The sequence below is a fragment of the Gopherus evgoodei genome, chromosome 13 (assembly GCF_007399415.2).
Source record: "Gopherus evgoodei ecotype Sinaloan lineage chromosome 13, rGopEvg1_v1.p, whole genome shotgun sequence".
NCBI lineage: Eukaryota > Metazoa > Chordata > Testudines > Testudinidae > Gopherus > Gopherus evgoodei.
The window spans coordinates 30,250,982-30,263,740 of record NC_044334.1 but is presented as its reverse complement, the minus strand read 5'-3'; the positions used below and the strand labels follow the sequence as shown (position 1 = coordinate 30,263,740).

At 53.2% G+C, this 12,759-nt stretch overlaps 1 protein-coding gene across 4 annotated transcripts in view; it reads right to left on the bottom strand.

Annotated features, from left to right (window-relative positions):
* The window catches only part of RASAL1 (RAS protein activator like 1), a 145,797-nt gene that overhangs the window by 53,532 nt on the left and 79,506 nt on the right, over positions 1-12,759 (bottom strand). For all 4 annotated transcript variants that reach the window (XM_030582343.1, XM_030582345.1, XM_030582342.1 and 1 more), the window contains 2 exons: positions 6,031-6,095; positions 3,861-3,973 (listed from right to left, as the gene is read on the bottom strand). In XM_030582343.1, the coding sequence (XP_030438203.1) occupies positions 3,861-3,973; positions 6,031-6,095 (178 nt within the window). The remainder of the gene's footprint in view (positions 1-3,860; positions 3,974-6,030; positions 6,096-12,759) is intronic.

Here is a 12,759-nt window from a genome sequence, read left to right as displayed (position 1 = left end):
GGGATGCTGCCCTGCCTGTGTGTTTGGCCCCCAGAGGCCATTCACATGCTATTGGGTTATTTTTAGAGGCATAAATCACTTCTCAGACTCACTTTTCTCTGCTTTAATTAGCACTGTTAAGTGGGAAAAATGAACCGCGAATTACAGCAGCTTCCATGTGTCACTGTTTTCCTGATTTGCCATTTCTAATTGGAACGCGCCCACCCCCCCACCCATACCCAAGCCAGTGACACCACTCGCACCTGTGCTCTCCTCTCAGCTACACCCAGCTCCTCCATGTGCGCACCAAGGCATCGAGTTTCCCCCATCCTCTCACTCACTGCTGGACCCTCACATGTTCCAGCCCAGTTGCCTGGTGCCAGCCCAGCCCCTTCGCTCTGCTCTGGGGTCCATACTTGGCCTAAGACTATGGCAGGAACCCCTGGCCTAGAGCAACCATGGTGCCTCCACCATCCACGTAACCATGGCAGTGCCCCCACAATGGTTATCCTAACCCGATGCAACGTGACCGCCAATCCCACACGCCAGGCCCCATAGCAGCACCAATCACAGTTCCCCTTGACAGATTTTAGAATGACAGAACTGGAAGAGACCTCAAGAGGTCTTCTAGTTCAGTCCCCTGCACTCATGGCAGGACTAAGTATTATCTAGAGCATCCCTGACAGGTGTTTGTCTAACCTGCTCTTAAAAATCTCCAATGATGGAGATTCTACCACCTCCCTGGGCAATTTATTCCAGAGCTCAACCACCGTGACAGGAAGTTTTTCCAAATGTCCGATCTACACCTCCCTTGCTGCAATTTAAGCCCATTGCTTCTTGTCCTATCCTCAGAGGTTAAGAAGAACAATTCTTCTCCCTCCTCCTTGTAACAATCTTTTATGTACACCTCTACCTCGATATAACATGACCCGATATAACACAAATTTGGATATAACGCAGTAAAGCAGCACTCCGGGGGGGCGGGGCTGAGCACTCCGGTGGAACAAAGGAAGTTCAATATAACGCAGTTTCACCGATAACGTGGTAAGATTTTGTGGCTCTCAAGGACAGCGTGATATCGAGGTAGAGCTGTACTTGAAATGTATTATCATGTCCCCTCTCAGTCTTCTCTTTTCCAGTCATAAACAAACCCAGTTTTTCCAACCTTCCCTCAAAGGTCATGTTTTACTCATTTTTGTTGCTTTCTCTGTAACTTTTTCAATTTGCTCACCTCTTTCCTGAAATGTGGCACCTACAGCTGGACACAATACTCCAGTTGATGCCTAATCAGCACAGTGCAGAGTGGAAGAATTACTTCTTGTGTCTTGCTTACAACACTCCCACTGGTACACCCCAGAATGATGTTTGCTTTTTTTGCAACAGTGTTACATTGTTGACTTATATTTAGCTCGTGGTTCACTATGATCCCCGGATCCTTTTCCACAGTGCTCCTCCCTAGGCAGTCAGTTCCCATTTTGTATGTGTGGAACTGACTGTTCCTTCCTAAGAGGAGCACTTTGCATTTGTCCTTATTGAATTTCATCCTATTTACTTCAGACCATTTCTCTAGTTTGTCCAGATCATTTTGAATTTTAATTCTATCCTCCAAAGCACTTGAAAGCCCTCCCAGCTTGGTATCATCTTCAAACTTCATAAGTGGACTCTCCATGACATTATCTAAATCACTGATGAAGATATTGAACAGAACCAGACCCAGAACCGATCCCTGTGGGACCCCACTCCTTATGCCCTTCCAGCATGATTGTGAACCACTGATAACTACTCTCTGGGAAAGGTTTTTCAACCAGTTTTGCACCCACCTTATAGTAGCTCCATCTAGGTTGCATTTCCCTAGTTTGTTTATGAGAAGGTCATGCGAGACAGTATCAAAAGCCTCACTAAAGTCAAGATAGATCACATCTACCACTTCCCCCTATCCACAAGGCTTGTTACCTGTCAAAGAAAGTTATCAGGTTGGTTTTACTCGATTTATTCTTGACAAATCCATGCCGACTGTTACTTATCACCTTAGTATCTTCTAGATGTTTGCAAATTGGTTGCTTAATTATCTGCTCCATTATCTTTTCAGGTACGGAAGTTACACTGACTGGTCTGTAATTCCCCGGGTTGTCCTTATTTCCCTTTTTATAGATTGGCACTAGTTTTGCCCTTTTCCAGTCCTCTGGAATCTCTCCTGTCTTCCATGACTTTTAAAGATAATCGTTAATGGCTCAGCTACCTCCTCAGTCAGCTCCTTGAGTATTCTAGGATGCATTTCATCAGGCCCTGGTGATTTGAAGACATCTAATGTCTAAGTAATGTTTAACTTGTTCTTTTCCTATTTTAGCCTCTGATACTACCTCATTTTCACTGGCATTCACTACGTTAGATGTCCAATCACCAGCAACCTCCTTGGTGAAAACCAAAACAAAGAAGTCATTAAGCATCTCTGCCATTTCCACATTTTCTGTTATTGTTTCCCCCTACCCCCGCATTGAGTAACGGGTCCACCCTGTCCTTGGTCTTCCTCTTGCTGCTAATGTATTTGTGGAGTGTTTTGTTTCCCATTATGTCCCTAGCTAGTTTGATCTCATTTTGTGCCTTGACATTTCTAATTTTGTCCCTACATACTTGTGTTATTTGTTTATATTCATCCTTTGTACTTTGACATTGTTTCCACTTTTTGTAGGACTGTTTTGATTTTTAGATCATTGAAGATCTCCTGGTTAAGCCAGGGTGCTCTCTTGCCAGACTTCCTATCTTTCCTATGCAGTGGGATAGTTTGCTCTTGTCAGGGCCCACTCTAGGCACCAGCCAACCAAGCATGTGCTTACGGCGGCACAATTTCAGGCGTGGCAAAAAACTAGAGCCGGCCCTGCCTCTTGTGCCCTTAATAATGTCTTTGAAAAACTGCCAACTGTCTTCAATTGTTATTCCCCTTAGACTTGCTTCCCATGAGATCTTACAACCAAATCCCTGAGTTTGCTAAAGTTGCCTTCTTGAAATCCAGTGTCTTTATTTTGCTGTTCTCCCTCCTACCATTCCTTAGAATCATGAACTCTTACCATTTTGTGATCACTTTCACCCGAGCTGCCTTCCACTTTCAAATTCTCAACCAGTTCCTCCATTTGTCAAAATCAAATGTAGAACAGCCTCTCCCCAGTAGCTTTCTCCACCTTCTGAAATAATAGATCCCTATGGCGGATCTGCTGCTTGGCAGGCCCCACAGCTGGAGGACTCCCATGAGAATGTGTGAGGGACAAGAGCATCAGCTAGAAGCGAGATGATAAAGGAGGGCATACGCCGCAGCCCGAGCTCACTGTGTTCCCATCTCAGCACAGGGAGCAGAGGGCTCACTGCTAATACAAATCCCAGCCCAGAAGAAGCTATCAAGCATCAGGCTGCTCAGAGTGCGGCACTCACACTAGAGATCACCAGAATTGCAGTCAGGTACCATGTGCATCACTGGCCCCTCGCTTTCTCAGAATGCTGCCTTGATCTAGTCACTCAGCTCGGTCAAGAGAGAATGTCCTATACCAGCATCTCAAGGCTTCCAGTGCCAGCTGGCACCTCACTGTCCTCATCTCGATCAGACCCAATTCGATGTGTGAGATTTACCTTTAGCAGTTTGCCTCCCCAGGAGATCAGTACTGTTTGGGGAAGGGTGCACTGGGGTTTCTCTCTGAGCAGTTAGTTCTTGCTATGGAAAAGCATCTGGTTTGTGACATTAGGCGTTTCCCCCTGAACGGATGGTGCTATGGGCAGATCCTGGTCTCAGCTCTGGCAACGCGGATACGGACCTACTCCGCTGCAGCCACTGGAGTCACTCCAGATCTATCCCAGCAGGCCCTGGCATGGATTCCCGCTACTCTCACACTCACCTGGTCCGGTTCAGCTCAATCTTACATGGATCCAACTCGATGTACTTCTTTTCCTCAAAGATCCGGTTTATGATTGGCTTCAGGACCTCATGGAGATAGGGCATCCCAACTACCTGCGGAGACAGCAGAAAATGGAGGAATGATGGAGGGGAGTGGGAAGGGGACGAGAGAGAATGGGGGAAACAAGACAGAACAAAGAGCTCAGGAATGGGACAAGGAGGATAAAAGAAAGAAAGAAAGAAAGAAAGAAAGAAAGAAAGAAAGAAAGAAAGAAAGAAAGAAAGAAAGAAAGAAAGAAAGAAAGAAAGGAAGGCCAGACTGGATCAGACTAATAGTCCTGCTAGCTCAGTATCCTGTCTCCGGCAATGGGATACCAGATGCTTCAGAGGGAGTGAACAGAACAGGGCAATTATCAAGTGATCCATCCCCTGTCGTCCAATCCCAGCATCTGGCAGTTAGAGGCTTAGGGACACCTGGAGCATGGGGTTGCATCCCTACCCATCTTGGCTAACAGCCATTGATGGATCTGTCCAGGAACTTATGTCATTCTTTTTTGAATCCAGTTGCACTTTTGGCCTTTGCTTTTGGCAGTGAGTTCCATAGGCTGACCGTGCGTTGTGTGAAGAAGCACTTCCTTTTGTTTGTTTTAAACTTGCTGCCTATTCATTTCATTTGGTGACCCCTAGTTTTTATGTTATGAAAAGGAGAAAATAACACGTCCTTATTTAATGTCTCCACACCAGGCATGATTTTATAGACCTCTATCATATCCCCTCCCCCATCGTCTCTTTTCTAAGCTGAACAATCCCACTTTTTTCTCTTTCATTGTGTGGAAGCTGTTCCACACCTCTAACCATTTTAATTGCTCTTCTCTGAACCTTTTCCAATTCTAACATATCTTTGTTGAGATGGAGCGACCAGAATTGCACACAGTATTCAAGGTGTGGGCGTACCATGGATTTATAGAACGGCAATATGATATTTTCTGTCTTATTATTTATCCCTTTCTTAATGATTCCCAACATTCTGTTCACTTTTTTTGACTGCTGCTGCACATTGGGTGGACGTTTTCAGGGAACTATCCACTGTGACTCCAAGATCTCTTTCTTGAGTGGTAACAGCTAATTTAGAAAGGATGAACAATATAGAGAGGAGAGATGAGGAGGAGCGATTGGAGAGTGCCACTCGTTACAGATTCTGCGACCCAAGGGACAAGCCCCAGGTTTCACCCTAGCCTGCTTTCTAGGGGATTGTTGAAGCCTCATATCATTCTCCAGCACTCCCTCTTGGAGCTATAAGGAATGGTGCTTGCCATCCTCTGATGCAGAAAGCTGGTTGCCAGGGGATCCCTATGGCACAGACAGTGCCTCTGAAAGGGGTGCCACAGCTCTCTTTGCGGATGGCAGTGGGGAGGCAGAGAACAGTTTTGTTCTCACTGCCAGAGAGCGGGGCTTTACAGAGAGAGAACTGATGCATGATGGTTACCTCCCCAGGAAATCCTGGCCCCTATTGTGCTCACCGGAGATCAGCACTCTACACCCCTCCAAGGGTGGCCTCAGGGTAAAACAGCTTCTCCCGCCCCTTGCAGAGGTGGTTTATTATGCTGATCTCCCTTCAGCAGAGAGCATGGTCACCAGATGCACTGCCGTGGTGCAGCTGTATTGGTGCAGCTGTATGGGTAGATAAGCCCTTAATAAACACTTCAGGGTCTATCTTCACTAGACATTTTGCCCATTAAGCCCTGTGATCCTTGGGGTAAAGAACAAACATTTGTAGCCAGGATGAAATGTGTGGGGTGTTTTCACAAAGGTGTTAACTACTCCACACTCATTGGCAATCAATTACCTGGAGACACAAGAGTCCAGTGAAGACAAACCCCCAAATTTAGCCCTTCTGGGGCCCTTCTCATGGCCAGTGCACACCCCTGGCAGACAAGAACACAGAGAGATTTGCCTGAGGCCACCACAATTAGAATCTGAACTAGCCAGGAGTTCCTGGCTCCCAGCTCTGTGCTCGGACCAGCATGTGACTTTTCTCATGGTGTTATTTCACAGGCCACACAGGGAAGAGGATGGAAGAGGGGCCCTTAGCATGCTGAGGTATGGCACAGATCAGAGTTGCTAACACCTGCATTCCCAGAATTCAATGGGACACTCTCCACCACACTCACCTTCATAAACTGCTCCATGGATTTGGAGGCCAGGGAGTTGGAGCGGAAGAGTGTGTTCGGATCAGCTGGAAGTAAAGAAAATGGATTTATAACCCACCTGGGACCTGTGTCACATTGCATTTTCACAGTGCCTTTCACACAACCTCCATCCCACAGTACACTGCAGGGCTAAACAGCACCAGACAGTGAACAGCACATGGCATCAGCTAGACACAGCAGCGGGGTAGGTGCAAAGATGTTGTCAGAGCCTTCAGCCCTCTGGCCAGCAGTACAGGGACAGAGAGATTGAGGTGCCAGCAGCAGGGAGCAGATGGGTTTCCAAGGGAGATCGGGAAGAAGAGGGGGTGGAGACAGGCAGGCTGCCTCAGGCAGCAGGAGTTGCGGGGGAGAAGGCGCTCACACCAGCAAAGGCAGAGAGGCTGGGGTTGTGAGGAGCAGAAGGAGGTGGAGAGACAAATGCTGGATCCTGAAATAATGGGGAGCCAGCTGAATGGCTTGAGCATGGTGGGGAAATGGAGCAGCTATTCTCTGCATGTGCAGGAAGGATTCTGGAGTCAAGGGGGCCAGCCTGGGGTGGGCAGAGCCTGGGACTGGGGGCTGCCCCTCAGGTGAGAGCTGGGGAGACATGCATGAGGATCCCAGCAGAGATGGAGCCACGTCACCACATGCAAGGGGGACACTGCCCTGGAGAGCCAGCACGAGGCGAGGAGATAGGAAATGGAGAGAAGAACCCTGCCCTGGTTCTTACCTTGGAAGGCTGCTCCCAGGGAAGAGACCCCGGCCACATTAAGGCCCTTGGACTCTGATAGTGTGAAGCGGGAAGGAAGCCTGAGAACTTTCCTGTGTATGTGGCCTCCCTGGCCAAGTAGGATGGCATAAGGGCTACAAGGAGATGTGAGCAGGGTGGCTAGTGCTATAGCTATGCACTGGCTGCCATGGTTGCACTGGGTGCTGGACAGGCGCCAGAATACAAGGAGCCCAACGATAGCTTAAAGTCACCTTCCCCCATCTGTCTAACCCTGCCCCAAGGGCAGGAAAGGAGTGACGGGGAATTCAGCCTTTAATTTAGTCCTTTCCCACCACGAGAGTTTCTCTAAACAGCCTCTCTCCCCGCCACGTAGCAAGGCCGCGAGCTCAGTCCTGGGCAGATGCCAAGCAATTCACGGCACTGGTGCTGGAGCTGGGCCAAGCCCAACCTGATTGCTTCCTCGTGTACGTACAGCCAGGTAGCCAGAGGCACACCCCAGTCACTACATCTGCTCTCACAAGAAGCACTGCCTTGGAGTAGCTCCCACACTAGACCTGATGGAACCAATACCACTGGTACTAGAGTCCTGGGAACCTTAGACACTGATCCCCACCAGTATCCAGGGCCCCAGCGACCTCAGACACTGATCACCACCGGTATCCAGTGCTCCGGGGACCTTAGACGCTGATCCCCACCGGCATCCAGGGCCCCGGGAACCTTAGACACTGATCACCACTGGTATCCAAGGCCATGGGGACCTTAGACACTGATCCTCACTGGGCCCCAGGGACATTAGACACTGATCCCCACCGGTATCCAGGGCCAGGGTTACCTTAGACACTGATCCCCACCGGTATCCAGGGCCCCAGGGACCTTAGACACTGTTCCCCACCGATATACAGGGCCCCGGGGACCTTAGACACTGATCCCCACCGGTATCCAGGGCCAGAGGGACCTTAAACACTGATCCCAACTGGTATCCAGGGCCAGGGGGACCTTAGACACTGATCCCTACCGGTATCCAGGGCCAGGGTTACCTTAGACACTGATCCCCACCGGTATCCAGGGCCCCGGGGACCTTAGACACTGATCCCCACCGGTATCCAGGGCCAGAGGGACCTTAAACACTGATCCCAACTGGTATCCAGGGCCAGGGGGACCTTAGACGCTGATCCCCACCGGCATCCAGGGCCCCCGGGACCTTAGACACTGATCCCCACCGGCATCCAGGGCCCCGGGGACCTTAGACGCTGATCCCCACCGGCATCCAGGGCCCCGGGGACCTTAGATGCTGATCCCCACCGGTATCCAGGGCCCCAGGGACCTTAGACGCTGATCCCCACCGGCATCCAGGGCCCTGGGGACCTTAGATGCTGATCCCCAATAGCATCCAGGGCCCCGGGGACCTTAGATGTTGATCCCCACCGGCATCCAGGGCCCCGGGGACCTTAGACGCTGATCCTCATCGGTATCCAGGGCCCCGGGGACCTTAGACGCTGATCCCCACCGGTATCCAGGGCCCTTTGGACCTTAGACGCTGATCCCAACCGGTATCCAGGGCCCCGGGGACCTTAGACACTGATCCCCGACGGTATCCAGCGTCAGGGTTACCTTAGACATTGATTCCCACCGGTATCCAGGGTCCCGGGGACCTTAGACACTGATCCCCACCGGTATCCAGGGCCACGGGGACCTTAGACCCTGATCCCCACCGGTATTCAGAGCCCTGGGGACCTTAGACACTGATCCCAATCGGTATCCAGGGCCAGGGTTACCTTAGACACTGATCCCCACCGGTATCCAGGGCCCCAGGGACCTTAGACACCGTTCCCCACTGATATACAGGGCCCCGGAGACCTTAGACACTGATCCCCACCGGTATCCAGGGCCAGGGGGACCTTAGACGCTGATCCCCACTGGCATCCAGGGCCCCGGGGACCTTAGACGCCTTTCCCCACTGATATACAGTGCCCCGGGGACCTTAGACACAGATCCCCACCGATATACAGGGCCCCGGGGACCTTAGACACTGATCCCCACCGGTATCCAGGGCCAGGGGGACCTTAGACGTTGATCCCCACCGGTATCCAGGGCCCCGGGGACCTTAGACACTGATCCCCACCGGTATCCAGGGCCACGGGGACCTTAGACCCTGATCCCCACCGGTATCCAGAGCCCTGGGGACCTTAGACACTGATCCCAATCGGGATCCAGGGCCAGGGTTACCTTAGACACTGATCCCCACCGGTATCCAGGGCCAGGGTTACCTTAGACACTGATCCCCACCGGTATCCAGGGCCCCAGGGACCTTAGACACCGTTCCCCACTGATATACAGGGCCCCGGAGACCTTAGACACTGATCCCCACCGGTATCCAGGGCCAGGGGGACCTTAGACGCTGATCCCCACTGGCATCCAGGGCCCCGGGGACCTTAGACGCCTTTCCCCACCGATATACAGGGCCCCGGGGACCTTAGACACTGATCCCCACCGGTATGCAGGGCCAGGGGGACCTTAGACGTTGATCCCCACCGGTATCCAGGGCCCCGGGGACCTTAGACACTGATTCCCACCGGCACCAGGGCCATAGGGACCTTAGACGCTGATCCCCACTGGCATCCAGGGCCCCGGGGACCTTAGACGCTGATCCCCACCGGCATCCAGGGCCCCGGGGACCTTAGACGCTGATCCCCACCGGCATCCAGGGCCCCGGGGACCTTAGACGCTGATCCCCACCGGCATCCAGGGCCCCGGGGACCTTAGACGCTGATCCCCACCGGTATCCAGGGCCCTGGGGACCTTAGACGCTGATCCCCACCGGTATCCAGGGCCAGAGGGACCTTAAATGCTGATCCCCACCGGTATCCAGGGCCAGAAGGACCTTAGACGCTGATCTCCACCGGTATCCAGGGCCACGGGGACCTTAGACGCTGATCTCCACTGGCATCCAGGGCCCCGGGGACCTTAGACGCTGATCCCCACCGACATCCAGGGCCCCAGGGACTTTAGACGCTGATTCCAACCGGCATCCAGGGCCATGGGGACCTTAGACGCTGATCCCCACCGGTATCCAGGGCCCCGGGGACCTTAGATGCTGATCCCCACCGGTATCCAGGGCCCCAGGGACCTTAGACGCTGATCCCCACCGGCATCCAGGGCCCTGGGGACCTTAGATGCTGATCCCCAATAGCATCCAGGGCCCCGGGGACCTTAGATGCTGATCCCCACAGGCATCCAGGGCCCCGGGGACCTTAGACGCTGATCCCCACTGGCATCCAGGGCCCCGGGGACCTTAGATGCTGATCCCCACAGGCATCCAGGGCCCCGGAGACCTTAGACGCTGATTCCCACCGGCATCCAGGGCCCCGGGGACCTTAGACGCTGATCCCCACTGGCATCCAGGGCCCCGGGGACCTTAGACGCTGATCCCCTCCGGCATCCAGGGCCCCGGGGACCTTAGACGCTGATCCCCTCCGGCATCCAGGGCCCCGGGGACCTTAGACGCTGATCCCCATCGGTATCCAGGGCCAGAGGGACCTTAAACACTGATCCCAACTGGTATCCAGGGCCGGGGGACCTTAGATACTGATCCCTACCGGTATCCAGGGCCAGGGTTACCTTAGACACTGATCCCCACCGGTATCCAGGGCCCCGGGGACCTTAGACACTGATCCCCACCGGTATCCAGGGCCAGAGGGACCTTAAACACTGATCCCAACTTGTATCCAGGGCCAGGGGGACCTTAGACACTGATCCCAACTTGTATCCAGGGCCAGGGGGACCTTAGACGCTGATCCCCACCGGCATCCAGGGCCAGAGGGACCTTAAACACTGATCCCAACTTGTATCCAGGGCCAGGGGGACCTTAGACACTGATCCCAACTTGTATCCAGGGCCAGGGGGACCTTAGACGCTGATCCCCACCGGCATCCAGGGCCCCCGGGACCTTAGACGCTGATCCCCACCGGCATCCAGGGCCCCGGGGACCTTAGACGCTGATCCCCACCGGTATCCAGGGCCAGAGGGACCTTAAACACTGATCCCAACTGGTATCCAGGGCCGGGGGACCTTAGATACTGATCCCCACCGGTATCCAGGGCCAGAGGGACCTTAAACACTGATCCCAACTTGTATCCAGGGCCAGGGGGACCTTAGACACTGATCCCAACTTGTATCTAGGGCCAGGGGGACCTTAGACGCTGATCCCCACCGGCATCCAGGGCCCCCGGGACCTTAGACGCTGATCCCCACCGGCATCCAGGGCCCCGGGGACCTTAGACGCTGATCCCCACCGGTATCCAGGACCCCAGGGACCTTAGACGTTGATCCCCACCGGCATCCAGGACCCCAGGGACCTTAGACGCTGATCCCCACCGGCATCCAGGGCCCCGGGGACCTTAGACGCTGATCCCCACCGGCATCCAGGGCCAGAGGGACCTTAAACGCTGATCCCCACTGGTATCCAGGGCCAGAGGGACCTTAGACACTGATCTCCACCGGTATCCAGGGCCAGGGTTACCTTAGACACTGATCCCCACCGGTATCCAGGGCCAGGGTTACCTTAGACACTGATCCCCACTGGGTATCCAGGGCCACGGGGACCTTAGACACTGATCCTCACTGGTATCCAGGGCCCCAGGGACCTTAGACGCTGATCCCCACCAGTATCCAGGGCCCCAGAGACCTTAGACGCTGATCCCCACCAATATCCAGGGCCCCGGGTACCTTAGACCCTGATCCCCCCCAGTATCCAGGGCCAGGGGTACCTAGGTACTAATATCCAGTGGTACCCATACTCCCTGGTACCTATGGCCATGGCTACCAATGCTCACTTGTGCTAGCGTCACAGGATGTTGCAGATTTTCCCCTATGAATGTTCACAAAGTGACAGGGGAACTTTCACCCAATGGTGGCTCCAGACATGCAGTTCTGATCTAGATCACAAACCCCGCAAAGCTCAGTAGGGCTGGGATGTAGAGTTTGGTCCAGCTCATTACAGACAAAGTACAATCATTACACACAGAAACAGATTTCAAATACCTGGAGGTGAAGTCATCATAATTCTTATTTGTTTTATGGTGGGGCCTAACGACCTTAGCCGAGCTAGGAACCATTCTGTGCTAGGCTCTGTAGACACAGAATGGGAGAGAGTCCCTGTGTCCCACTGTAAATAGACAAGACATGCAAAGGGTGGGAGGGGAAACTGAGGCACATCACGGGGCAGCCAGCAGGTCCATGGAAAAGCCAGGAACAGAATCCAGGTGTCCTGACTTCCAATCCAGTGCTCTATCCACTAGGTCACACTGTCCCATGGTGCCATCTACCATGCTTGTCTCATACCAGCTGCTCCTAATGGGTGGGGAGGAGTTTGTTTCCACACATATTGACCCTTCACTCTCCTTGCCCCATTGAGTTTCAGTGTGGAGACCTATCTCCTATGCTGCTGCCCTAAACCTTCCCATTTCCAGCTCCTAAATGTTGCCAAGTATCAGAACCCAAGTTTGATCAGAGCATTTCTGGTCCATATCCCATTCTCCTGCCACCCCCGCCTTCAAACCAGGCAGCCTGGGGTTTCCATGGAAACACAACGGCACATTAGGACCAAGAGAAGATTGCTACGGTAGGAGAGGAGCCAATCAGGGAGTTATGACAGGAAACCCAGGTGACTGGCTCCCAGTTTGAAGCAAGGTCTATCTGTGGCCTGGAATGGTTGGAAGGGGGCAGGAGATCTTGGTAGCTGCTCCCCACCACCACCACTCCCCCAGTCGCCATGTGACTGCAGACTTGAGATCAGGAGAGGGAGAGAGGGAAGCAGGCCCTGCCCTTTGGATAGAGAGGGGTGGGAGTTCCTGCCCCCCTTCGTTTGGGGTTCCCAAGGCCAGTCTGAATTTAAAATCTTGTCTCGGTGTTGAAGGATGGGCTCACTTCAGATAGGTCTTTTGCTTGTGATTCCAAGGGAGGCCCAAGAGATGAGCGCTCAG